Source organism: Ciconia boyciana, chromosome 21 (assembly GCF_034638445.1).
Source record: "Ciconia boyciana chromosome 21, ASM3463844v1, whole genome shotgun sequence".
NCBI lineage: Eukaryota > Metazoa > Chordata > Aves > Ciconiiformes > Ciconiidae > Ciconia > Ciconia boyciana.
In genome coordinates this window covers 3,354,647-3,379,512 of record NC_132954.1, presented here as the reverse complement: position 1 = coordinate 3,379,512, position 24,866 = coordinate 3,354,647, and the positions used below count along the sequence as shown (strand labels likewise).

Sequence of the window (24,866 nt, the reverse complement as noted above, 5' to 3'; positions counted from 1 at the left end):
GAGCGGAACGCAGTGAAGGCTGCTGGACAGGGAGGGAGGCGGATCCCTGACCCGAAGTCCTCGGGATCCGGCTCCCCCAGCGGCTCCCCGGCCCCCGTGCAAGGCGGGTACGACTCCCTGCGAGCCCCTCCCGGCTCCGACCTCCCCCGGACACCCGGGAGACCCTTCCCCGCCCAGGCAGGGGGGCCGAGCAGCAGCGACCACCCCTCAGCGGCTGCGGGCAGAGGGAGCCCTGCCCGGCCTGCGCTGCCTTTGAGGTGACGGAGCCGCCGCCTTTCACCTACCCACGAATAAACCATTCGAGCGTCGTTCGATTTTTCCTTTTAATGCAAAAAATAGCCGAACACATCTTCCTTCCCCCTCCCCAGGTGTGTTTCCTTTACTGTTGTTTTGCTTAATATTTCCAGCCAAGCAGCTCCCCCCCTCCCAGCCCTCCCAAATCTCCGCAGCTCTAACAGCGCCCGGCGCTTCCTCCCTTCCATCTTCCCACCGCAGCGGAGCCCAAAGGGACCCTGGCCACCAAAAAAAAAAACCAAAAAAAAAAAAAAGAGGGAAAGAGGGAAAACAGCGGGGCACACATTATTTCAGCAACGTGCCAGTTCTAATCCTGCCAAGAGATTATAGGAAGAAAGAAGAAAAATACAAAAATAAAACCACCAAACAAGTAGCGACAAGCATGGAGCAGCCCCAGCACACAGTGTAAACAGAAGCTGCCCCGATCCGGAGTCCAGCTCTCCCGGAAAGCAACAGCACAACATGCTTTGTACACCCCGAAAGGTCCCTGCAGCGCTGAGCAGCGAAGGGGGAGGTTGTGGTTTTAAGCTCGAGTTGATATTTTTTGCCTTTATGCAAAAGGTTGAAGTGATCTCGGAGTCTCCAAGCGGCGTTTGCAGCACCGAGCCTGGCCAGGCGGGGAAAGGGATGGGGGAAAAGTGCCATGGGAAGAGGTGGGATTGGGATACAGGGACCCCGAGACCGGCGAGAGTAGGTCCAGGGCTTTGCAGCTGGGAAACGTGGACAAGGGAAGGGAGAGCAAACAAATACAAATAAAATATAGATATAAAACCAATTTGTGTGGAGGAGGAGAATATGGACAGTAAACGCAGGGTTACTGTCGTCTTCCCCAAAGCAAGAATAATAATAAAAAAATCCCAGTTGAGGTGCAGTGAAGAGTCCAAAGAATTCCCTTCCCTGGGGGAAAATAAAAATACAAATGAGGTACCTTTTCCACCCCAAAGCTGTCATCCCTTCCCACAGTCACATCAATGCTCCAGCCACTGGTTATTGTCTCTCCGAAATAAAATAATCGGGGCCAGGGCAGGCCCGGAGCAGAAGCACCATGCGTGCGGCTGGGCCACGGCGCGCTCTGGGCGCCGGGAGCCCTCGTCCAGTTCCTCCCGGTTGGGTTGTTCAGCAGAGATCCAGTCTCTCCTTGACCCTGCAAACAGGCGGTATTGTTCAGTGCTCCACGGAGACGGAGCCTTTTCCAGGTCTCACGTGTTTCTCCAGCTTTTTTGTTTTAAAAAAAAAAATTATATATATATATATATAATATACAGTACAATGAAAATATCCATGGAAACAAATGGGGTGGCTGGCAAAGATGCTTAACAAAAAAGCCCAAAATAAAACAAATTCCCAACTCTTCCCCAAACTGACGCTTGCCTTCCCCACTAGTCCTCCAAGACCACAATCTCCACGTTATGGACCTGGTGCTGATGGTCCTCCACATCTCCCACCACTTTCTCCTCAGTCCTCAGCTCCGTCTCCAGGATCACAGCTTTGCCCTCCGACTCGTCCGTGTCCGCTTCGGGATCCGGCGCCGGGTCGATCTCTATGATGGTCTGCCCGTCATCCGAGGTGCCTTCCACGGCTTGGATGGTGGAAGTGAGGCCGGACTCCATGGCCACCAGTTCCACGGGGTTGACCACGGCCGCCACATTCGCCAGGGCACCGCTGTCCTGCATGGCTGCCGAGCTCAGCAGTGCCAGGCTGGAGGACGGGTGGAGGGTGACCGTGTCGGAGGAGCTGGTCTTGGAGGAGGACACCACGGTGGCGTATCGGAAGAGCTGGGAGCCAGACGGCAAGGTATGAACAGTCACCGGGCTGGAGCCTTGGCTAATAGTTGCCACCGGGATGTTGCCCACGGAGAACTGCTGTCCGACGGGTGCAATAGCGATGGGCGAGATGACCGTGAACTGAGGCTGCTGGATGGGGGTGGAGGGGCTGAGGACGGTGGCGGAGGCTGGGCGCTGCAGGCGGGGTCTCTTGGGGGGCTTGGGAGCGCTGACAGGCATCAGCACCACGTTCTGGATGGTTTGGGATTTCGCCTTCTGGTCCTTGGCAAGTTTCTTCTGCTCTTCCAACTGCCGCTCCAGGTCTGCAAAGAGAACGGCTAAGCAGCGCGTTGGGCCCGGGCTAGCACGCTGCGGGAGCTCAGGGGGACTCGCGGGCTCCACCACCGACCATTACGCCCCATGTTTGCGACAGGAGGTCTCCTAACCACCCAGCTGAGCACAATCTTAGCGTTTCACTCAAGACCAAACTGCACTGAAGGAAAAGGGCAGGTTCTCCTGCCACCCACACAGACCTCGTCCATGTTCTGCACCCGCTCAGCCTGCTTTAGCTGGCTGTCAGTGCCTGGATAAGGAACAGGTACCAGTTGGCTGCTACTACTGATGAGAAGATGGGCATTTCTGCTCCCCAAGCTAGACCCACCTACACAGGAGAGTGGACAAACCCCCCTGGGCAGTAGGAACTGCTTCCTGAGTTTGGCTGGGTCCCCTCCCCAGGAGCTGAGTACCTGTACTGGGGACAGGGAGCAGGACTGCTTGGGTCAATGAAACATCTCCCTCGACCCTTGTCTGTGTGACCATTGGAAGTCAGAAGTAGCACAGCAATCTCATTTATCCAGGGCAGGAGGGGACTAGGACATCCCAGATAAGAACAGGTCCTACAGGACACAGTGAGGAGGGAGACACATCCAGCAAGCGGCTCTGGGGAATCCAGGTCAGCTTATTGGCTTCAGCTCAGGGGGAGCCGTGTGCAAGACACCTGATAGCTCCACGCCAAGACAAGCAGACAACTCAGCACCCCGTACATGGAGAAGCTTATTAGCTCAGGCACAGCACGGCACTGCCGGCAGCTCGGGTGACTGCCACACAGCACTTAGCTAGCAGCACCTATTTCCTAATGCCGACCGAATTGGACTCGCACGCCCAGCACCCTGGCTGCTGCAAAGGGCACAGACTTTGTGCTGTCAAATGCCCCAAGCAACTGCTCACTGCGCGGAAAGGGAGAGGGGAAATTCCACTCAAGCCCTGGGATGGAAAGGGATTGGGATGCCTTTGTTTTGGGGCAGCGTGTATTGAACAATAACCCAAATACGGTTCATATGTTGAAGGAAAGTCACATCAGTTCCCAAGAGCAGCAACAGGGTGAGAAGCCTTACTGGGCGCTGACTGTACCTGCCAGTGTGTACAGAAACTGTTCCTCTCCTTGCTCTGTCTGGTTTTTCCTGTTGTCCAGAACCTTCTTGACCGTGTCCATTAGGCCAAATGTGTGGGCAACGTTGTTCAAGACTGCAGCATCTGCAATGTGCAAAGTGCATGGGGACGAGTGCCTAGTCCCACAGGTGGGACTCAGTCAGGTACTCAAAAGATGCTCATATTACACCAAAAATTTTCTGCTGCTTTTTGTAAAACTCCCTCTGTTCTTTCCCAAGGGCTGGCTGACAAGGGCAGACCCAGCTCCCTCATCCTTCTGACATCCAAGGACTAAATAATCCCATTCACATGGTAAAGAAAATGAAACAGAGATGTGTCACCCAAGCAGCTCAAAATTGCTGCAAATGAAAGCATAATTTGAAATCACAGAGATACAAACGAGCTCTCCACCTACAAATCATCACCCCGTGCTGCTGACAGTGTCATTAACATGCCAGCTCCACTGAAAGCTGTGCAAAATTTCTATTATAATCCACTGACTTCAATCACTTACAGCTTCCAAAAGCTGCCACCTACCAGACACAAAGATCCGCCAGCCCAAAGCTAAATTAGAAAATAAAAAAAAATATCCTGGGTAAAATGAAGTTTGTGGCTACATGGATGTTCTCTCAGTAAGAGCATCAACAAGAGGTGCTCTCAAACCCTGTGCTCAGAGGGGCATGTGCTGAACTGGATTAGGGAACTGATCCAAGTTAAAAATAACCCTGAAGAGGGGAGGGGACTTATTTTTAACCCAGATCAGTTCCCTCATCTGGTTCAGCCCCAAAACCAGGTTTTCTGGCACAAGTGAAGACAGAATGAGAAGTGAGGGGGCAGGACCTGTTTAAGCCTGCACTGTCAGGGAGAAAAGTGTTTGAATAACTCTGGTCTGAGAAGTGAATCTGGGCAGGCTTTCATGAGGGCCGGGAGCTGAGGAGAGTCACCCGATGGCCTCATCAAGCTGCCAGGGTCATTTTGCTCACGGAACAGGGTGGCACGTTGTGTCCTTGTGCCCCGCAGTGGTGTAAGCGGACGCACTTCACAGTTGAGCAGGCTGGGACCACACCCAGACTCAGCTCCCACAGCTCAGCTAATGAGCGGTAACTCGCTCACCACCCCGACTCAACAGCTTCAAATGGTGGGGACGGACCCTGGTCACTTTTTTTTGCCCGCAGCTGCCCTTTTGAACATCCTTCCCCACCGCAGAGCCAGAGGCTGTGGCTCACAACCTACCTGTCATCTGGAAGGGAGACTGACCCAACCTCTGCTGGACACCTCTTAGGACTTCTTCTATCTCCTTCTGGATGTTGCACACAACCTCTTCCATCAGCCCCACATCAGCTATTCCTTTCCAGAACATCAGCGTGTCCTCTGGCACAAGGAGAGGGGAAAAAGAAGTCAACATGTACAAGCATTTGGCATTTTTCCCACAAGGCTACCTTAAACCTTTCAGGCAAGAGTAACGTTGCAAGACAACTTCTAATTTGGCCATTGGGGTGGATATGACATGCAAAAGAACACCCAAAGAAGCAAAACAGACCCAGGCAGCCAATCAGTAACATGTTTTCAAGCAGCACCATGACTTCCAAGGCAACATTTCACTGCCTCTGTTCATCTTTGCAAGATGCAGAGCTTAAAATCTTTGTTTGAGGAAATTCTGCCTAAGCTTCCGTACTGATCCTAAGAGGGAATGCAAGGCACCGCAGCCAGAGAGACACAGTCAAGAGAGCTGACAGGGTACTAACATGGGGTACTAACAAGACACTGCTCACTGATGGTTTCAGTCTAGCTCCAGGCTGGCTGACGTTTACATCCTTAGAATGAACAAAAAAAACCCCTCACTGTAACTAGTAGCAACTGATTTGGGGGATCATCCATCAGCCACAAGGCCAGGGCTGAAGCCTCCTTCTGCCTGCTGCAGTGAGGAGCTCCGTTTGGCAGGGACCCTGCACGCCTGGGAGACGCTGGGATAGCCAAGGGGCTGGGGGATGGCTCTGGCACTGCCTAAACTCTCCTTATTTTCAGGATTTCAGTCTCCAGAATGTAACAGGCGAGGAGAGGGGGAGCAAACACCCAACAAGCAGCCTGAGCTTACCCGAGATCTCATCCGTGTCCTTTTTCATGCCTTCCTCAGTGGCCATGGTGACAGCAGCCGTCAGAGCCGAGTTCCACTCGATCCCCTCCTCCATGCTCTCCTCTGACAGCGCGATCTGGGTGATGCTCCCTGCCAGAGAGGCAACGTCAGCTCTCTCTGCGGCACCCAGAGCACCAGCCCTGAATCCCTGCTTTGCTTTCCACCCCCCTCACCCCTCCCAGGCTCTTTTTCACTCTCGTGGTCAGGTTGTTTGTGCCTGGCTTCTTTCAACCTAATCAGCTAAAAGCAAGTATTGCTGCTTCTCATTGGAACCATGATTATGAAAGGCTCTGGGGCTTCCGGAGGGAAAACCACGTGCCCTCCAGAAGGCAAACTGGAGTCCTGGCGTAAAAGGAGAAGAAAAGGATCAGAATAAAGAAGGGAACAAGTAAGCCTCAGCCCAGCCACCCTTCTCCCCTTGCATCATCAACAGGGAGCTCTGCACCCTAGAGATGCCCTAATCTCTCAGGAAATGACAGGGTCAGGGCCCAAGCTGGTTTATAGAAGGGAAACGGATCTGACTCAGTCCTAAGCTTCTGGATCAAATTTGGGACTAGGCCAATGTGTAGCCACTGTAAGGTTTTACCATGTGGCCGTGGTGCTCTCCAGGAGATTCTCCTTAGCCTATGGAAGACTCTGCCATCTCACCCACCCAGGGCCTTAGAGAAACGTAACCTGCCCAGCTGAACGATGCGGTACGGTTGGGAGTAGCCTCCTCCCTTAACCTCAAAGAGATCACTTTCTGCTCTGAAGCATGGGATTCGCTGAGAATTTGCAGTTGGAATGACAATCAAATCATGTCCAGCCATCACGGATGTCCAGGTGATGTGGAGCAGGCTGCTCCGGAGGAGGTCAGCGTGCCTAGATTCATTCCTGGGTATCACCCACCTCATGCCTTTGTAACAGACCTTCAAACAGGAAAGACATCGGGAAATGCTGTACGAGCTCTCTCAGGTGTTTGCTCACATGGTGACCCCAGAACAGGCATGCCGTCAAGGTGAGCCTCCCCGGCTCCCAAAGCTGCCTCTAGTCACTGCTTAACACCGGCTGCTTTCCAGCCCTCCCGTTAGTGCAGGGCAGAGCTCCCCGACAGATGCTGCCGAGACCTCTCTGAGCGGACACGAGAAGCACCTTCCCTCCCAGAAACCAGAGCAGTCTCCTGAACGGTGGGACCGCCCTGCTGCGCCTGGGGAGAAGGTGTGAGGTGTGTGTGTGTGGGGTCAACCTGAATTGATTAGCCCAGGGAGGGAGAGGAGTGTCAGAGGGAAACTCTCGTGACACGGCTAACTGGTTTCCTACCGTCAGCTGATGTAGGAGTCTGCACCACGCTCTGCTGCCCCGGCACCGGTGCTCTGGCGCTGCTGATCAGGAGATCAAATTTGGTGCTTCGACAGGTGTTGGTGCAAACTTTGTCATGCTGGTAGAAGTCGATTTGCCCCGAGTCCATCATCTTCCTGTGCAGGGAGTGGGGAGAGAACCAGGCTCAGCTCAAATCTCAGCCTGGAGACAAAAGGGAGTATTTCACGTAGGAATGCTACGGCCATGGGAAGGACGGAAAAAGGGAGACCCGGTGCCACTCTGCACACAAAACATCTCCTGCAGGGCTTTCAAAGGGCAAATACAAACCATCCCCCAGCTTCACATACAGGGCTCCAGTCCTGCTCCACCCTCACCAAGTACCAGGTCCCTCAGGCGAGGCCACTTCTGCACAGGGTGAGGAATCCTGCCCCTCGGCCCACGGGGCCAGGATCTCTGCCCCAGAGGTGCTGCAGGTTGCTGGCCAAGTAACGTGAGCCTCCAAGAGGTCTCCTGGGGACTGCAAAGCAGACAAAACGCCTGCTCGGGATCCTGCAGCTGCAGTGACGAAGCCCTGAAGCTGGACACAGTGGTAGGCAAGTGAAATACCTCAGCATGATTCCTCCGAGGCGAATGGCTCTCTTCCAGTCCTTTAGGGTAGACTTCCCAGCCAGGTGAACGAAATGCTTCGGGCTGATCAGTTGGTCATTGAACTGTCAACGAAATAAACAAAGGCTCAGCAAACACAGGGTAACATCGTTTTGGAAGGCTGCATTGGGACATCCAACACAGCCAGTCCACAGCTCATCTAAGCCCACACTTCTACCCAGAAAGAGGAGCTGCTTCTCAGACTCCTACCAGCTTTGATCCCCTGGGCACAGCAATGCTTATAACTCCAGAACGCATATGTTTGCAGGGATGTCCTGCCAGCCATCGGCATTCGAACCACACAGCTCTAGCCAAGAACAGCCCTGAAGGCCTTTGTACGAAGCATGAACCAAATTAGCTCCTCCTGTGACCACGTACAGTCGTCTTGGAGATCGTTACGGGAGACTCCTGCTACATCAAATAGCTGAGCAACGTCTAGCTGACGCAGGTATTCACTCGGGCATCTGTTCCATCCTGCTCCAGCGACTAAGAGAGTTCCTGTTGAGGGTCAGCAGCAGAGTGCTCTCGCTGCAGCAGCACACGGGGACTCGGCCTCAGCACATCAGCTGTTACATTAGCACACTCTCAAGTGGAAAAAGGTAACAGCAAGATTTCTCTTCTTGATGCAACCTGCTCACCGAGGAAGTGACAGGAGTGGAGTGTCAGGACACCAAGGGAAAGGATCAAGGAAGAAAAGCTCTGGCAGACCGCAGTACGCATGCCCTGCTTGCCTTCAGCTCCAAGTCCCTTGTCAAGTGCCAAATACGACTCTGCTTTGAACAGTAATCAAGAGCAGCACTGAAATATAAGGTAGGTGATAGGCCTTCACTCCTTAACCCACTCCTCCCCTGCTTCTCCCCATGCTAGAAACAATTTTAGCGCTAACGATCCAGCGTGCTGCAAAGGCAAAGTCACTCGGCTCCAGGACAAGGCTCAGATGAAACACAAAAAGTAGGAAAGTCCTGAGGAGGTCAAGCACCAGACCTTGAGAGCAGAGGAGGAATCCGCTGCGAAAACTCCCTTACCTTTACACACTTGACATTAATTCCCGGACAGACAAACTTCTTCCAGAGCAGGATGGCTTTGCTCTCCCCGCAGGTGATGGGATAGGCGATCTCGATTTCCTCGTTCGTTTCAATGGTGCTGGGGTCTGAGGGAGGAGGGGGTAAAAATGAAACTTTTCACCCAAGAGGCTCAAATCCCACAAGGTGGGAGCTGAAAGCTCACAGGTTGTGAGACCTACACTCAGGAAACCAAAAGAAGGGCTAATCCCAGCTCAGGATCAGTCCTCTCTTAGTCTTCTCCAATTACTAGCTCTAACAGCGACTGGCATCTGCTTTTTAATATAGCAGCTCTCAAAATGAAGCTCATCTATCAGGAGAACGTGAGATCAGAAATCCAACTCATCTGTAAGGGGGGGGTGTCAATGAGAACAATCTTTGTGGAAACAAAATGCTTTAAAATTTGAAGCACAGATATCTCTCAGATTTCTTGGAGCTCTGGTATCTTTAGCAGCGCTATCAGATATTTACTGATAATATATTCTCTTCACATGCAGAGTTTCTGCTAATACTGCCAAAAGACCCACACCCACACAGGAAGCAGAACACTAGTCAAGATCTAGTGACAGCACCTGATGACAGGAGCCTTTTCCCACATACTCCTCAGGATGGCAGGGAGCACTCAGCCAACCTGCTCGGTTCGTCTGAACATCCAACCCAAACTGTCAGGCTGTTTGTTCAGCAAGGAACCAGCACTCAGAGTCTGATGCTTCAGCCAGCGCAGACACAACCGCCATCCTTATAACCATCATTCCTGCCTGCTAGTGTCTGCACACCAAGACTAGGGTGAAATCTCGGCTCCCCTGGACCCCGTGGGAGCCCTTACCATTCATTGCAGGAGAGCCAGGATCTCAGTTCCAGGACTTTGAGACCAAGCAGTAACAGCAGACTCTTATTCCAGAGTATGCCCAGACCCTGCACCCACATCCATGCCTGGGAAACAGCATCTGCAGGGGCAGAGCCAGAAGGAAGCCCAGCGAACCGGAGACACCAGCTCAGCGGCGACCAGCCCTGCAGAAGAGGGGATTCTGCCCACGCCAAGCGGGAACTCACCGATCCCTTCTTCTAGCTTGTGGATGGTGTGGGTTTCGACGGCCACTACGGTGGCGCTGGCCTCAGAGCCCTCTTGGTAAATCCTGTTGTGAAAGCGGCCATCCATAAACAAACTATATAAATCATGGGAAATTAAGATTCACAGCACGGGGTTAAAAATTCGGTTCGTTTCTTTCTTGCCTGTCCTCGCAGGATGCGGATTTCATTTGATACAGTTTCAATCACAGGCATTTTTTTGGCACGACAAAATACGATAATAATCCCAAGGACTGAAACACGCAGAGGCGTTCCCAGTCCTGTCATCGCACCCTCCACGTTGCCAGCACCGCTGAAGGAGCTCTGCAGTGCGCTTCCCTGTGCCTTCTCCTCTGCTTTCTGCTACAGGCAGTTACCCACGACAACAGGAAGCAGAGCGCAGTGCCCCAGGATTTCCCTTCCAGCCCTGTGTGACACTGCAGCACAGGTGATCGTGCAGGGAAGAGTCACTGTCGGGCCTGCAGCCACCCTGCTCTGCCAATATTATCAAACCGGAGCCAGTATATTTATGTCCTGATTGATTGAGAGTTAAGATGAAGTGCCTGGTGGCAGCCACTTCACAGCAGCAGCTGCCATGAGTACCACAAAATTCCCTCCAGCATCCCAGCTTCATTGTATTTTAGAGGAGGATTATTTTAGGGGAAAGCTGGCACAGAGGCATATGCGGATCCGGACACACGGGCACAGACCACCATGTACAGCAGCTGCAGTGCTGCAAAAACCCACCCTGGGGCTGGAGAAGGAAGAGGGAAACCGGGTGGATGCGTGGCTGGGGCAGCACTGTGACCACCTCGCCGCTTCCCCGCTGCCACAGCCAGCGCCGGCTGCCGCAATCCACAGAGACGGCATCGTGCGGACACGTCTCCGCAGGACAATTTCAGTCCTCGGAGGCCCCGTGACAGCGACACACACAAAAGCTTTTTTCCCCCCCCGTTGTATTTTTCTCTCTACCGTGCGCGGCACAAAACCGACGCAGACCTTGGAAAACGCACCGACGCTCGGTCCCCGCACCACGAAAATCTAGAGGGAAGCCCCCCGTCCCACCCCGCACCTCCCAGACACACCAGTACCATCCGACTCACCCTTGCTGCACCGGCTGGAGCTGCAAGATCACTTGGGTTTTGGTATCCTCCGGGTTCTCCCCTTCGTTTCCGTCACTTGGTACAACCACCACATCACCCACAGGGACGCTCACTTCGGCATTCGCCATCTCTCACATGAAGCCCGGCGGTGGCGGGGTGCCGCGGTGCTGCACAGGGCAAAGCAGAGGCAGGTCTGTACCGCGGCAGCACCGCTGCCTGTGCAGGCAGAGGGGCAGGCAGCGGTGTGTAAGCATGATCGCCCAGTCCCGCCGCAGCAAAGGCCGGGCTAGCGGGGACCGCGGGGCCGGCAGAGCAAAGCTCCGGCTCCAAAGAGGGGTCCAGGCGTTTTAAATTCACCACCAGAGATGGCAAGTGCCTGTCAAGACACACGAGGATTTCTCCTCCCCTCTCCATCACGATAGCCGGGAGCATCTCATCCGACGATACAAAACCCACAGAGGCAGGTCCCCCCAGTGCCATCCCACTCATGACTTCCCGAGCCGGCAGCAGCCAGCGCCTTTCCCTGGCCCCGCAGGCCAGCGCCGGCCGAGCAAACCCGCACGGTGGGCTTCGGCAAGAGCGCGAGGTTTCCGAGATGGAGCCTCTCCCCTTGGCTGGCAGCGCTTCCAGCCGCCCTTGGGATGCTCCGATCCCTCGCTACCAGGAACGCGCCTGGGGCTGACCCTTCCCACGGCACACGGGCTGCGGAGCAGCCGGTATCGCAGGCGGCAGAGGCGCGGTGCCGCGGGAGATCCTCGCAGGGGGGCATGGAGCAGGCTGTTCCCGCCGCGCAGGGAGGCTTAAGGGTGGTCTTGTTACCGCCGTGGGGCTGGAGCTCGGCCCTGCGCGGGTCAGGGTCACCTCCTGGGGCTTAAAAGCTTCTGGGAAAGCGCTCGTGTGGGGACAAGGCCTCGCGGCGGGTGACGGCGGGCTCGGTGGCCCACGGCTGGGAGGCAGCGGGACGGGCGAGGAGAGCCGCTGGCGCAGGGACGCGCTCCCAGCCGGCTGCAGCCCACGCACCCCCCGCGGGTCCCTGCGCCTCCCTCCCCGGCCACGTCTTCACCCGCTCGGGGCTCGAGGGCTCCCCGGGCAGGCCAGACCCCGGCCCGGGGCAGCGCTCCCCGGTGCCGCTCCCCCGGCTCCCCCCCCACCCCCGCCCGCCGTGGGCCGGCAGCGCCGCGGGACCCCCCCGTGGGGCGGCGGGGCCGCGGCTCCCTCACATTTCCGGCGCGGGGGGCGGCCGGGAGACGGAGGGACCCCGACGGCGACCGGCTCCGGCCCGCAGCGGGCGGGGGGAACGGGCGCAGGCCTCGGGCGGGGGGCCGCAGACGAGGGCCCCGGGCGCCGTGAGGGGCCGGCGGGGCGCACGGGGGCCGCTGCCCCCCGCCCCGGGAGCCCCCAGCCCCGGCGGGGGCCGCTAGGCCGAGGGGAGGCCCCGGGCCCCGCCGGCGGGCAGAGGTGACCCCGGAGGGCGGGGGTCGCCGAGGCGAGGGGTCAGAGGTCAGCGCCCCCCACAAGGCCGCAGCCGCCGCCGACCCCTCCCCCCCCCCCCCGCGGGGTCAGGGGTCGGGGCGGGGGGGAGGCGCGGGGCCCCCCCCGCGGCGCGCGGCGGCGGCGGGGCGGGGCTGCCCGGGGGAGGGGTGTGGCCTCCCCCCCGCCCCCCGCGGGCGGACGCAGCGGCGCGGGCCCCCCCCCGCGGCGCGCGACGTCCTCCCTCGCGGCGGCGGCACGTACGGCGGCGCGCGCTGGGGCGCCCCCTCCCCTCCCCTCCCCGGCGGGCCGGGCCGGGCCCCCTCCCGCCCCGCCCCGCCCCGCCCCGCCGCCACCTGGCCCCTCCCGGCTCCCGTAGCGCGGCGCCGGCCGGCCCTTACCGTCGCCGAGCGGCCGAGTCCGGGGGCTGAGGGAAGGGGGAGGGGGGGGGAAACGGGCCGGGCAGGAGGGAGCATGCGCAGTAGCCGCCGCGGCCTCGGCCGCCAGCACTTCCGGCCGCCGCCTGCCTTAAAGGGGCCGCCGACGAGGGCGGCGCGACTCGGGTCGGCGGCGCCGTGCTGCCCCCTGGCGGCGGGCGGCGGCACCGCGCCGCCGCTTCCCCCCCCGCGAGGCCGGGACACGAGTGGCGGTGGCGGTGGCGGCGGCGGCGGCGGCGGCGGGGGGGGGGGGGGGGCCCGGGGGGGCCCGGCCCCCGGCCAGGACGGCCCGGGGCGGGGGCGAGTGGAAAGCGGTACCGGGCATCCCCAGCCCCGCCCGGGGGCTCCGTGCCCCCACGGCGAGTCCGTCCCCGGGGGGCATCGGGGACCGTCCCCAGCCCCGCCCCGGGGCCCCGCGTCCCCCAGCCCCGAGCGAGGCCCCCTCCTCCCCCGCGGTGCCCAGGACCCCCCGCCGCCGGCCCGGGGAACCCCCGCTCCCCGGCCGCGCCGCGCCTGCTCCCCGCGCCGGGCGGTGCCGGCTGACTGACAGCGAGGCGGCCCAATGGCGGCGCGGGGCCGGGCGGCGGCAGCCAATGGGCGCGGCGGGGCGGGCGGGGCGGGCGCGGGGCGGCGGGCGCGGCGGGGCCGCGGCGGGGCCGGCGGCGGCGGCGGCGGCGGCGGCGGCGGGAGGATGCGGGCGGGCGGCGGGGCGGCGCGGGGGGCGCTGGCGCTGGCGCTGCTCCGCCGCTGCCTGCTGCTGGGCCCGCTGGGGCTGCGCCCGGCCGGCGGACAGGACGGTGAGTGCGGATTGCGGGGCACCGGCGGCGGGGGACCCCGCACCGGGACAGGGCGCCGGGAGCCCCGCTCCCACCGGCACCCCCGGGGGTCCCCTTCCCTGGCCGGGATGGGCCGTGCGGCGCGGCGCGCCCGGGACCGGGACTGTGTCCGGGACGGGGACCGGGACCGGGACCGGACGGGCTCCCCTCTGCCGCGGTGCCGATCCGGGATGGATCCTCACCGTGTCCGGACCGGGATCGGACCAGGATGGGCTCCCCGGTACCGATCCGGGACGGGTGCCCGCTGTCCCCAGACGGGGACCACAGCGGGACGGGGTCCCCGCGGTCCGCCTGCCCCGGTACCGATCCGGAACGGGGTCCCCGCCATCCGTCTGCTCCGGTACCGGACGGGACGAGCTCCCCGCTGCCTCCACCACCCCCGCATCACCCCGGTCCCGCACCCGCCTGCTCTCCCCGCAGCCCCCGCCCCGCTCCCCCTGTCCCACCCCGCTCCCGGTGCCGGGGTGCCGCCTGTCCCGGGGCTCCCGGGGCTCCCGGGGTCGGCTCCGTCCCGCCCGCAGGGCTTTCCCCCCCGATCCCCAGGGGCCCGACTCTGCCCCGGTTTAAGAGGATCACTGGAGCTCACGGTGAACCGCCGGGAGAGCCGGGCAGCGGGCTCCCTCCCGGGGATGCTGCAGACCCCGGCAGCATTGCTCCGGGGGGATTTGCACCCGCCGGGTTCCGGGAAGGCCCCGCGGGGACGTTCAGCCAAACCTCATCCCGAAGACACGATTCTTCCTCGGTGCCGCTCGTCCCCAACTCATCCGAGAGCGAGGAGACGAGAACAGGCCACCCAAACCATCGTCGCCAACGAGGGGAAACTGAGGCACAGGATCACCGGGGGCAGAGCCTCGCTGCCTTCCCCACGTGTGATCTGGGAGGCATCCCACAGCGGGTTTCCACCGGATCCCAAACCCATCGGTGGAGACGGGAGAGCTCTCCCGGGGCTGGCGGCGTGCCGGAGGCGGGAGCGTGCCGGGCTTTTCCCGGAGCATCGCCCTGTTGTGTCTTTCCTGCATCCTGTGAGAAAACAAACAAATCCCTGGCAGGGATGGCCCCAGCGGGGCCCGGCCGCGGCTTTGCCCTTGCCCAGCGGAAATCCAGTTTTCCCATTTTTTGGCGATTGATGTTTTGGGGGGGAGGGGGGTCCCGTGGTCGACGGACAAGTCCCCAGCCCCGCCATGGCTCTGCCTTCGCCGTTCCCGGCCCCTCGGTAGCATCTTCGGAGCCAAATCGCCGGGTGCACGTGCGGCTCTCGGCTTATCTCTGGCACGCCTGCCCGGCGTGTGCCGGCCACGCTCGGGATGCTTTTACCGAGAGTTTTCTTTCCCGGGCTGGGTTTTTCCTGGGATGGGTACCCCCAGCTGCTCTGGACCCACCAGATCCGGGTCTGGGATCCACGTGGATCCAGGGGGGTCCATCCAGGACCCCCAGCGCGGGCGCCCGTGCCAGGCTGTCCTGGCCAGAGAGGGTTTTCCATGCAGATCCCGCTGGCTCCAGACGTTTCTTGTCGGAAACTCCCCAAATTACCCCAAATTTCTCTCCTCCCGCACAGCAGCCCCTCGGGGAGCCACTTTCCCGGCAGTCCCGGTCCCCCAGGCCGTTACCCCCGTCCAGCCTGCCCCCGGTGCCCCCTCCCCAGCCCCAGAGGGCCTGATCCTTCCCAGCTCTGCCGTAACGGGGGCCGCTGCCCAGCTGCGAGGGGGGAAATTGGGGATTTCAGCCACTCCCGCGTCCCTGCTGGGGGTGTTCGCAGGATAAACCCCCCCAGTTTGGCCGCCAGCCCTTCCCACAGGCTGGGCAGGAGTGGGCTCTGTGGGAGGGCTGGCATCTTCCGCCTCCGGCCCCCCCTTTTTTTATCCCTGCAGGATTTTCCCCCGCCGGTGCTTTGTGCCGTCTCCCGGCGACAGCGAGGGCAGCCAAGGCAGGGGCGAAGCCGTGCCCGCCATCGCTTTTCTTTCTGGCTGCGCCGGGACGATGCTTGGCAGGAGCAGCAGCTTTTTGGGGATGCAAGGAGGGGGTGAACGATGAACCCCCACATCCCCCCAGCCCACGCAGAGGGGGCTGAGCGGTGCTTCCCCCCCTCCCTGCCCTTCCCTATGCCCCAATCCTGCCCCGGCTCCACCAGAAATCCCGGCCGGTCCCCGACACCGGGTGCTTTCAACTCAAGTTTCCAGGATACTCCCTCGTCCCCGGGGGCGGCGAGGCCGGAGAAAAGCCCCTTTTGTGGCGGGTGCTGGCATCGCCCTGGGGAGGAGGCGATGGGGATGCAGCTGCCCAAGGTCATCCTCAAGGTCAAGGCTGCAGCCGAGGGTTCCCAGGGGCTGCTCGGCGCTGTACAGCCCTGTAGTGGGGGGGCATTTCCTCCTTGCGTCCTTTTGTAGCCCCCAAAATCGGGGTCCTCCTGGCCTGGGGGATGGAGAGGAGCTGGAGGTGCAGGTCTGTGCTGGGTGGCTGTGGGGGAAACTGAGGCAGCTTCATCCCTGGATCCCCCCGGGGACTGTCCCCGGTGGGGGGAGCGGCCAGAAAAGCCACAAAAAAATGATGTTTCAGACAAGAAAAGCATTTTCAGGGGCTGCAGGTGCCCGTGGGGTGTCCCGGGTGGCCATGCCAAGTGGGGAAACTGAGGCAGGGAGAAGCCCGGCTGAGCCCCTGCCTCCGGTCTCTCCGCAGGGGACGGCTGCGGCCACACACTGCTGACACCCCACAGCGGCACCCTCAGCTCCAAGAACTACCCGGGCACCTACCCCAACCACACCGCCTGCCGCTGGCAGCTGCAGGCCCCCCCGGGCACCTCCCTCCTCCTGGCCTTCGGGGACGTGGACCTGGAGCCCTCCGAGCGCTGCGCCCGCAGCTCCCTGCTGCTCACCGACACCCAGGCCAGCACTGCCTACGGTAAGGGGGGGGTCCCGGGGGAAACTGAGGCAGCGCCCGCCGAGGGTCTGCGGATGGGGTGGTGGTGGGGTGCGATAGCGCATTATGTAAAGTCCTGGATAAGGAGAATATCAGGAAAATCTGGCTTTTGAGCTGATTTCATCGTGGGGGGGGTATCTGAGGAGGGCGGTACCTGAGGAGGGGAGTATCCAAGGATGGGGGTGTCTAAGGAACGGGGTACCCAAGGACGGGGGTACCTGAGGACAGGGGTATTCAAGGAAGGGGGTACCCAAGGATGGGGGTACCCAAAGAGGGGGATGTCCAAGGAAGGGGATACCCGAGGAGGGGAATATCTGAGGATGGGGGTACACGAGGAGGGGGGTACCTGAGTGCAGGGGGTGTCTGAGGAGGGGGGTACCTGAGGAGGGGGCTGTTGCCAAGCTGGGGGGGGGGGGAGCACCCAGTTGGGACCAGATGCAGCCGCCGATGAATTAATTCTGTCTGCCCAGCTGCTGCCCAAACACTTCCAGGATTTTCCCGGAGAGATTTAATGGTCTTGGAGGGATTTGACAGCACCGGGAGCGCGGCGGGTGTCTCATCTTGGGAGGGGGGGAGGAAACGTCACCCCTGGCGTGTTGACAGGGGATGGAGGAGCAGCCCCGAGGCCTGGTGAGGGGCAGGGGATGCTATGGGGAACGTGAGGTGGAAAGGAGCCGGTCTAAATCCACCACTGCTCCCGGGACTGGGATTATCCCCTGTTCTCCAGGGCTTTCACCCTTTCTGGGCTGGTACCTGGAGGGGTGGCAACACGTGAGGTCCCCAGTCCCCATCCCCTCCGCTGTGGCCTCGGGGACACGTTTGTCCCCATCTCCCAGGACCCCAAAGCTGAGAGACCGCCTGGCCCAGGCTGAGGGGTCCTGGAGCAACACAGGAAAGGGGGGACCCCCAGATGATGCTCCCGGGGGGCTGGCGGAGGTGGCAGGGCACCCGCAGCCCCTTTGGGTGCCTTCACCGGGGCCGTATGTGCCAGCGGGCGGGGGGTGACGTGGGGCCAGGCCGGGGTCCCCTTCCCTCGCCCACGGCTGACGCCGGCCCTTGAGTAGTCCCAGATGTTTTTCGGGAAGCGGCCGGAGCAGGCGGAGGCTGTGGGCTCCCTCCCGCTGACTCAGACCCGGTGTCTGGCACCCGGCCCGATCCTGCCTGGGGACGTGCCGGGGTCCCTGCGGGGGTGGCAGCCTCCAGCCCACGGCTCGGCCGAGGGGTCCCCAGCACCCAGGGGGTCTCCGGAGCCGCCGGCCGGGTGGGCACCGTACCAGACACGGCAGCACCGCGGCAGCATCTGCCCAGGGCAGTGCTGACATCTGGCAGCGGGTGGGAAATCTGTGCGTGTCATCTGCATCTCATCTGCATGTCATTTGCATATCATGCAGAGCCCCCATTCCATCACATCTGTGACCCGGTGACATCCCTGCACACATGCGTGTCCCACGTCCCCTGGGCTCGACCTCTCGGTTAAATATGACCCAGGCAGGGCGAGGGTGTGGGTTGAAGTGGGGAAACTGAGGCACGGCACGGCCCCACAGCGGGGTTTTCACCACCAGCACCATGGGGACACAGGGACACAGCTCCTTGTCCCCAGGGCAACAATGGCATTTGCTCAAAGGGTCTCTGGGTGCCCCGAGGCCCTGGTGATGGACATGACACAGAGCAGAGAGACGCGGGGGGGCAGGTGATGGCTGTCCAGGGACTGGGGCCACCTCTTGTCCCTGGCTGGGACCAGAGATGTCCCCAAGGAACCCGTCTGCCGGCTAAGCTGAACTTTTAATCAGGGAGATGGAGACTGCAAATTAATTTGGATTAAACGGGAGGGATTTAGGAAGCAGCTTCAGCGGTGCCTGTGAAAGGGGAGATGGGGCGGGGACGGGGACGCAGCCCCCGTTTCGGGGTCCCGCGGGGCCACGCCGTGCATGCCAGCCCCGGCAACGGGGGACGCGGTGGCAGGCGCCCGATAAGGGCTGGCAGCCGCTCGCGCTGTCCCAGCCGTGGTGGAACGAAGAGGCCCTGGGGGGAAGCCTTTCTGGGAAGGGGTGGGGAGGGACCCCGGACCCTGGGAGCCTGGTCCAGCTCTGACCCCCGCGCCCTGGTCTGCATCGTCCCCCCGGTGCTGCTTGTGGCTGCGGGGGGACAGCGTGGGGGAGAGGAGCTGAGGATGGTGGGGACAGGGTGAGCTGTGGGGGGCTGTGCCGCAGGTCCCCCCCATAGCGTGGATGTAACCGCTCTGGGGCTGGGACCACCCTGGGAATGGGACCACCCTGGGAATGGGGCCACGCTTGGGACAGGACCACCCTGGGTTTTGGGACCACCCTGGGGTTGGGACCACCCTGGTGTTGGACCACCCTGCATGGGGCCACCTTGGGGTTGGACCACCCCGGTATGGAACCACCCTGGCATGGGGCCACCCTGCATGGGGCCACCCTGGGGTTGGGACCACCCTGGGGCTGGAACCACCCTGCTAAGGGACCACCCTGGGGCTGGGACCACCCTGGGGCTGGGACCACCCTGCTATGGGACCACCCTGAGGTTGGGACCACCCTGGGGTTGGGACCACCCTGGGGCTGGAACCACCCTGCTAAGGGACCACTCTGGGGCTGGGACCACCCTGGGGCTGGGACCACCCTGAGGTTGGGACCACCCTGGGGTTGGGACCACCCTGGGGTTGGGGACACCCTGCATGGGACCACCCTGGGGTTGGGACCACCCTGGGGCTGGAACCACCCTGCTAAGGGACCACCCTGGGGTTGGGACCACCCTGGGGCTGGAACCACCCTGCTAAGGGACCACCCTGGGGCTGGGACCACCCTGGGGCTGGGACCACCCTGCTATGGGACCACCCTGGGGTTGGGACCACCCTGGGGTTGGGACCACCCTGGCATGGGGACACCCTGCATGGGACCACCCTGGGGTTGGGACCACCCTGGGGCTGGAACCACCCTGCTAAGGGACCACCCTGGGGCTGGGACCACCCTGCTATGGGACCACCCTGGGGTTGGGACCACCCTGGCATGGGGACACCCTGCATGGGACCACCCTGGGGTTGGGACCACCCTGGGGCTGGAACCACCCTGCTAAGGGACCACCCTGGGGCTGGGACCACCCTGAGGTTGGGACCACCCTGCATGGAGCCACCCTGGTGCTGGGACCACCCTGGGGCTGGAACCACCCCGGTATGGGACCACCCTGGTGCTGGGACCCCCCTTGAACATCCTTCCCTAAGCACTGCCCAAATGGCGGAGCCCCCCTGGCCCTGGTGAGGGCTGACCGGGGGAGGTGACGCCCTGGGGTCCGGGTGCCCGCGCCTGTCCCCGGGGAGCCCCAATCCTCTCCATGGCCCCGTCCCTGCTGGCAGGGCCCTACTGCAGGAACGCCGTCCCTGCCACCCCGCTCCTGGTGACAAACTCCAGCGCCGTGACCGTCCTGTTCAACAGCACCAGCCACCGCTCGGGACGAGGCCTCCTCCTGTCCTACGCCACCTCGCAGCACCCAGGTAGGGGGGAGCATCCCCCGGGGATGCAGAGCCCCCCCCCGGGCTGTGTCTTGGCTCACGGGGGGGTGGCACAGCCGGGGGTGGAGGATGCTCCTTGCTGACCCCAGGGTGGGCACCCATCGCCCCGAGCTCCCTGAAGACCCATGTTCTCCCTGGCCGGGGGCACGACATGGGAGACCCCCAGACCACCCAGCCAGCTGGGACACCCCCCCCCCAGCACCCTGGACCCCCAGGTCAGCTGGGACCCCAGTATCGGGCAGAGCCGCAGGCACGGGGCTGACGGCTGCAGGGACCGAGGGGCCATCCCTCTCTGCCCCGCTGGGACTGGGTGCCCTGGGGCAGAGGTGGGTGCTGTGGGGCGGGTGGGGGTCCCTCACCCTGGGGTGTCCCTGCCTTGCAGACCTGGTCTCCTGCCTGGCTCGAGGCACCCACTACACCCAGGAGTACGTCAGGTGAGTGGCCAGGGGTTCTGAGTGGTCCCTGCTTTGGCGTCCCCCGCCCCGGCATCGCTGCCGGTCCCCATCAGCCCCGGTTTCGTCCCCATCCCTCTCCCGGGTGCTCGGGCTGCGCTCACCCCGGGGGCTCTTGGGGTGCAACTGCGGTGGGATGGGGGGCAAAGCGGGCGTGCGGAGGGCATTTGGACGGGCGCGAGCCCTGACCCCCTGCCCCGCCGTGTGTTTCAGCGTGTACTGCCCCGCGGGCTGCAAGGACATCGATGGGGACATCTGGGGCAACCCAAGCCAGGGCTACCGGGACGTAAGTGCAGAGCCCGGCTCGCCCCGTGGGGCACCCCGCTGCGCGGGTCGGCACCCGTGGGGTGGCACCTATGGGTGCACCCGCCGGCGACGGTCCCCAACACGCGTGGCTACTGCTTCTCACCCCCCAGCAGACCGCAGGGGATGGGTTTTGGCCATGGGGTGCCCCATGGGGTGCCCGGCTCCCCCCCGGGGGGGCTGCTCTCACCCCTCCCCTGCTCCCTGCAGACCTCGGTGCTGTGCAAGGCGGCCGTGCACGCCGGGGTGATCGCGGACGAGCTGGGCGGGCAGGTCACCCTGTCCCGGGAGAAGGGGATCACGCTCTACGAGTCGGCCTTCGCCAACGGGCTCCACTCCAAAAGGTGGGTAAGGGGGGGGGCTGGGGACCCCGGCTGCGCCCCGCACCCACCTGCGGGACCCATCTGCACTGACACCGGGGGCCTGCCACCCCTGGATTTCAGAGACCCCCACGGTTTCTTCACCTGGGGACACCCCAGCTGATGCTCCCCCCGCTTTCCTCCCTGCAGGGGATCCCTCTCCGAGAAGCGGCTCATATTCCACAGAGGTATTTTTTTCCCATTTCCCCTGAAATTAAGCCATGATTTTGGCTGCCAAACCCGGTGCCACCCCCCACCCCGTGCCCAGCTGGGGGTCCCAGGCTCCCAGCCTGCCATCTCCCGTTGCCAGCCTGCGGCGACGCGCTGGAGGTGGCCGCCTTCAACGCCTCGTCCTGGTGGCACGAGGTGGACGCGCTGGGGCAGGACCGAGCCTGGGCGGCCGAACGGGCAGCACTCGGCACCGCCGGCCGCTCCTGGGCGGCTGAACCCGGCTCCAAGGCCGCCTGGCTGGAGCTGGACCTGGGCACCCGCAGGAACGTCACAGGTGAGTGCTGGCCAGCGGAGCCCATCCCCGTCCCCAGGCCACTGTCCTCCCCACGGTGACATGGCTGCCAGCCTCACTGCCCCCCCCCAAAAGTGCCCAGAGCAGTTGCACACCCCCCCCCTCCCATAACACCCAGGAGGGATTGGAGCTCCTTGTGCCACGGTTATACTGGTGCAAACTGGGATGCAGACAGCACCAGCCACCCCTGGCTGTCCCCCGTCCCCCTTTTGTCCCTGTCCCCCCCCATCCGCAGCCGTTTCTGGGACGAACAAGTTAATATTATGCTCTTGCATCTGGTGCCAGCGAGCGCCTTTTGTTCGGCCGGAGCCTGCCGAAAGCGGGGGCTTTGTGCGGCGGCGGCTGGCGACCGCGGGGAGGAAAATGGGGACATTGTCCGGCCGGAGGCTGGAGGAGGGAGGAATGCGGGGCTGGCAGCTGGGGCCGGAGGTTATCGGCTCCCGGGGGCAGAGCGGGGGGTCCGGCACTCGAATCTGCCACCCAAACCCCCTCCCAGGGCTGGAGGGAGCCCCTGAGGGGGGGTTCCCCAGGGGGGTGACATGTCCTGCCCCCCCCCCCCATCCCCTCCCAGCAGGGACCCAGGTATCCCAGAGATGGGGGTTATTCCAGCTGGGACAGCTCTGCTCCACGCAACGGGGCACATCCCGGTGCGGATGGGGTGCGGGGCGGCCCCCCGAGCCCTTCCCTGGCCCCGCACCCCCTGACTGACAGCAGGGCCCCCCCCGGGCTCGCTCCTGCACCAACAGGCATCATCACGAAGGGCTCCTCCGAGCAGTACGACTACTACGTGACGTCCTACCAGGTCTCCTCCAGCCGCGACGGGAAGAACTGGAGACCCTACAGAGGCAGGGGTGGCCAGGAGGACAAGGTGGGCATGGCGGGGGACACGACGGGGCCGCAGACCCCCCCCGCCCGCGGACATTCGGCCATCGGCACCCTCGTCACCCTCTCCGGCAGGTCTTTGAAGGAAACGCCGACAGCCACGGGGAGGTCTCCAACGCCTTCATCCCCCCCATCGTCGCCCGCTACGTCCGCGTCACGCCCCAGAGCTGGCACCAGCGCGTGGCCTTGAAGGTGGCCCTGGTGGGCTGCCAGCTGGCGCGGGTCCGTGCGCCCCGGCCCTACGGTGAGCCCCGCCACGGGAGCTGCCACCCCGCACCCCAAACGTCCCCCAGGGATCTCCATCTCCCCGTGGAGGTCTCACACTCACGGTCCCCGCTCTGCCCCGCAGTGCCCAGCGTCCCCAAGGACGTCCCTGTCCCCACCAGCCGCCCGGCCAGCCGCACACCCATCCCCGGCATCGCTCTGGACCCGGAGAAGGCAGGTGGGTGCCATGGGGGGGGCCGTCCCTGGGGCGCAGCATCGTCTTGCGGGTGCTCCAGGCACCGACGGACCCACTCGGGCTTTAAGATCCCAACACATGGATTTGAGTTCTCTGGTGGCCCCGGGTGGGCTCCTGGCACCCATGGGTGCAGAGGGGTGGGATGGGGCACCGGGGGGCTGACGCTGCCCTCCCTCCCCAGGCTCCACGCTGCTGGTGATGCTGCTCATCGGCGGCTTCGTGCTCTTCTGCTCCAGCCTCCTGCTGCTGGCTTTCCTCTGCCGCAGGAAGAGGTGGGTCCCATCCTGACCCTGCTTCGCCCCGGGGGACCCGGCATCGCCCCCCCCCCCCCCCATGGCTCCGGGCGGCTCCGTTCGGCTGCTCGCCGGGTACCGAAGGGCGCAGCCCCCGGGTGCGAGGAGGCGGGTGGTGGTGGTGGGCACGGAGTGGCCGGGACCCCCTCACCCCCATCTCGCTCTCCCCTTGGCAGGAAGCCGGCGGCAGAGCTGAACTGCGGGATCACGAAAGGTAAAGGGTCCCCCACCCCACCCCACCCCTCCCCGGGCCGGGGCCCCTGCCGTGCCTCAGGGCCAAATTCAGGAGGGGTGCTGCTGCCGAGCCCTGAGCCACCCCAGCCCCGGGGGCACCCGGTCTGCCCCCAGGCACGGCGCTGCTTGTCCCCAAGGGACGGCATGTGACAACCGGGGGGTTCCTGCTCTCCGCTCAGGGTACCCCAAACTGGAGCCGAGCCAGGTGTGCTCCCTGCAGAGCCTGCCACCCCCCGACTCCCTGCTGGCCTCCTTCCCCACAGCGGCTGCGCCGGGGGACCTCAGCCAGACCCATTCGCCAGGTAACGGGGACACAAACGGGTCCCTCAGCCCAGAGCTGGGGCCGTGTCTCCCCACTGCACCCTGGGGTGCCCGTTCCCCCCCCCCCCCCCCGAGCACCACTCTGGTCCACCCCCTGTCCTGGATCATGTGCAAAAGGGAGACCCTGGCAGGGCTTATTATTTATCATTATTATTATTATTATTATTGCTGCACCTCAGACACGGGCATTGCAAGGTGGCCGGAGGGCACCAGGAGCCCTGCTCTGTGCTGGGGCAGAGGGACGTGCCTGTCCCCGTGGGGTGGCTGTCCTGCCCCGGCTGGCACACACCTGCCCAGCTTTCCCCAGCCCGGGGCGGGGGCAGACGCACCTGGTTTTTGCACCCATCCCACCCACGGGTGCCCCCAGCCCACCCACATCTGGAACAGCACCATGACCCCTTCGCCGCTGCGGGGACGGTCCCCCGCGGTCCCCAGCTCAGAGCCCGGCGTCCCCGTTGCAGAGTACGCCGAGCCGGACCTGCTGCCGGTGAGCCCCAGCACCCAGGCGGGTCCCTCCACCTTCAAGCCGCTCCCGGACGAGGGCTACGCGCTGCCGCTGGTCGTCAGCCACTACGACGTACCGGGAACATACCACGAGTACGCCGAGCCGCTGCCGCCCGAGCCCGAGTACGCCACGCCGTTCAGCGAGCCTGAGCCCGCCGGTACCCGCTGGAGCCCCTGCGGCATCACGGGCCTCCCCGGCTCCCCCCCGGCGCGGTACGATGCACCGGCCCCGCGGCCCGGGGAGCTGCCGGCCGGCTGCGCGGCCCCCCGGGGGGAGCGGACTGCCGGCGCCGGTGGGGACGTCCCCTCTCCGGAGGGGCCCGGCTGCCAGCTGCGGGACTGTCCCCTCTCACACGTGTACCACGAAGCCTTGTGAAGCTGCGAGGAGCGGGGGCCCGGCGGCACCGGCCCGGGGGCGCCGTGCTGCGGACGCGGCCCTTCCCCGGGCTGCCGGGGGGACCTTTTTTAAGCACAACCCTATTTAAATACATACATATATATGTGCGACCGCACATCGACCCGCTAGGCGGCCTCTCCCGCGCCGGGCTCCCTCCCGCCGCC

The 24,866-nt window shown here is 63.2% G+C and overlaps 2 protein-coding genes across 7 annotated transcripts; one reads left to right on the top strand and one right to left on the bottom strand.

Annotated features, from left to right (window-relative positions):
* Window positions 1–415: 415 nt before the first annotated feature.
* Window positions 416–14,271, bottom strand: GMEB1 (glucocorticoid modulatory element binding protein 1). 5 transcript variants are annotated; one of them, XM_072884883.1, is made up of 10 exons: window positions 14,253–14,271; window positions 10,796–10,962; window positions 9,678–9,760; window positions 8,589–8,713; window positions 7,525–7,628; window positions 6,919–7,073; window positions 5,581–5,709; window positions 4,719–4,856; window positions 3,468–3,590; window positions 416–2,380 (listed from the first exon to the last, which is right to left on the bottom strand). In XM_072884883.1, exons 2-10 carry the CDS (start codon window positions 10,921–10,923, stop codon window positions 1,674–1,676), a joined length of 1,692 nt encoding a protein of 563 aa, XP_072740984.1. In that variant the 5' UTR covers window positions 10,924–10,962; window positions 14,253–14,271; the 3' UTR covers window positions 416–1,673. The 5 variants fall into 5 exon arrangements, with proteins under 5 accessions (XP_072740984.1, XP_072740981.1, XP_072740983.1 ...); XM_072884880.1 differs by lacking the exon at window positions 14,253–14,271 and adding an exon at window positions 12,667–12,822; XM_072884882.1 differs by lacking the exon at window positions 14,253–14,271 and adding an exon at window positions 12,016–12,297.
* Window positions 13,371–24,834, top strand: LOC140661965 (discoidin, CUB and LCCL domain-containing protein 1-like). Of its 2 annotated transcripts, XM_072884877.1 has the most exons (15): window positions 13,371–13,499; window positions 16,212–16,433; window positions 19,819–19,956; window positions 20,357–20,408; window positions 20,640–20,712; window positions 20,940–21,073; window positions 21,239–21,276; window positions 21,399–21,593; window positions 22,358–22,479; window positions 22,569–22,737; window positions 22,843–22,935; window positions 23,135–23,225; window positions 23,423–23,460; window positions 23,660–23,782; window positions 24,263–24,834. In XM_072884877.1, the coding sequence occupies exons 1-15, from the start codon at window positions 13,394–13,396 to the stop codon at window positions 24,679–24,681; spliced, it is 2,013 nt and encodes a 670-aa protein (XP_072740978.1). In that variant the 5' UTR covers window positions 13,371–13,393; the 3' UTR covers window positions 24,682–24,834. The 2 variants fall into 2 exon arrangements, with proteins under 2 accessions (XP_072740978.1, XP_072740979.1); XM_072884878.1 differs by lacking the exon at window positions 21,399–21,593.
* Window positions 24,835–24,866: the final 32 nt, after the last annotated feature.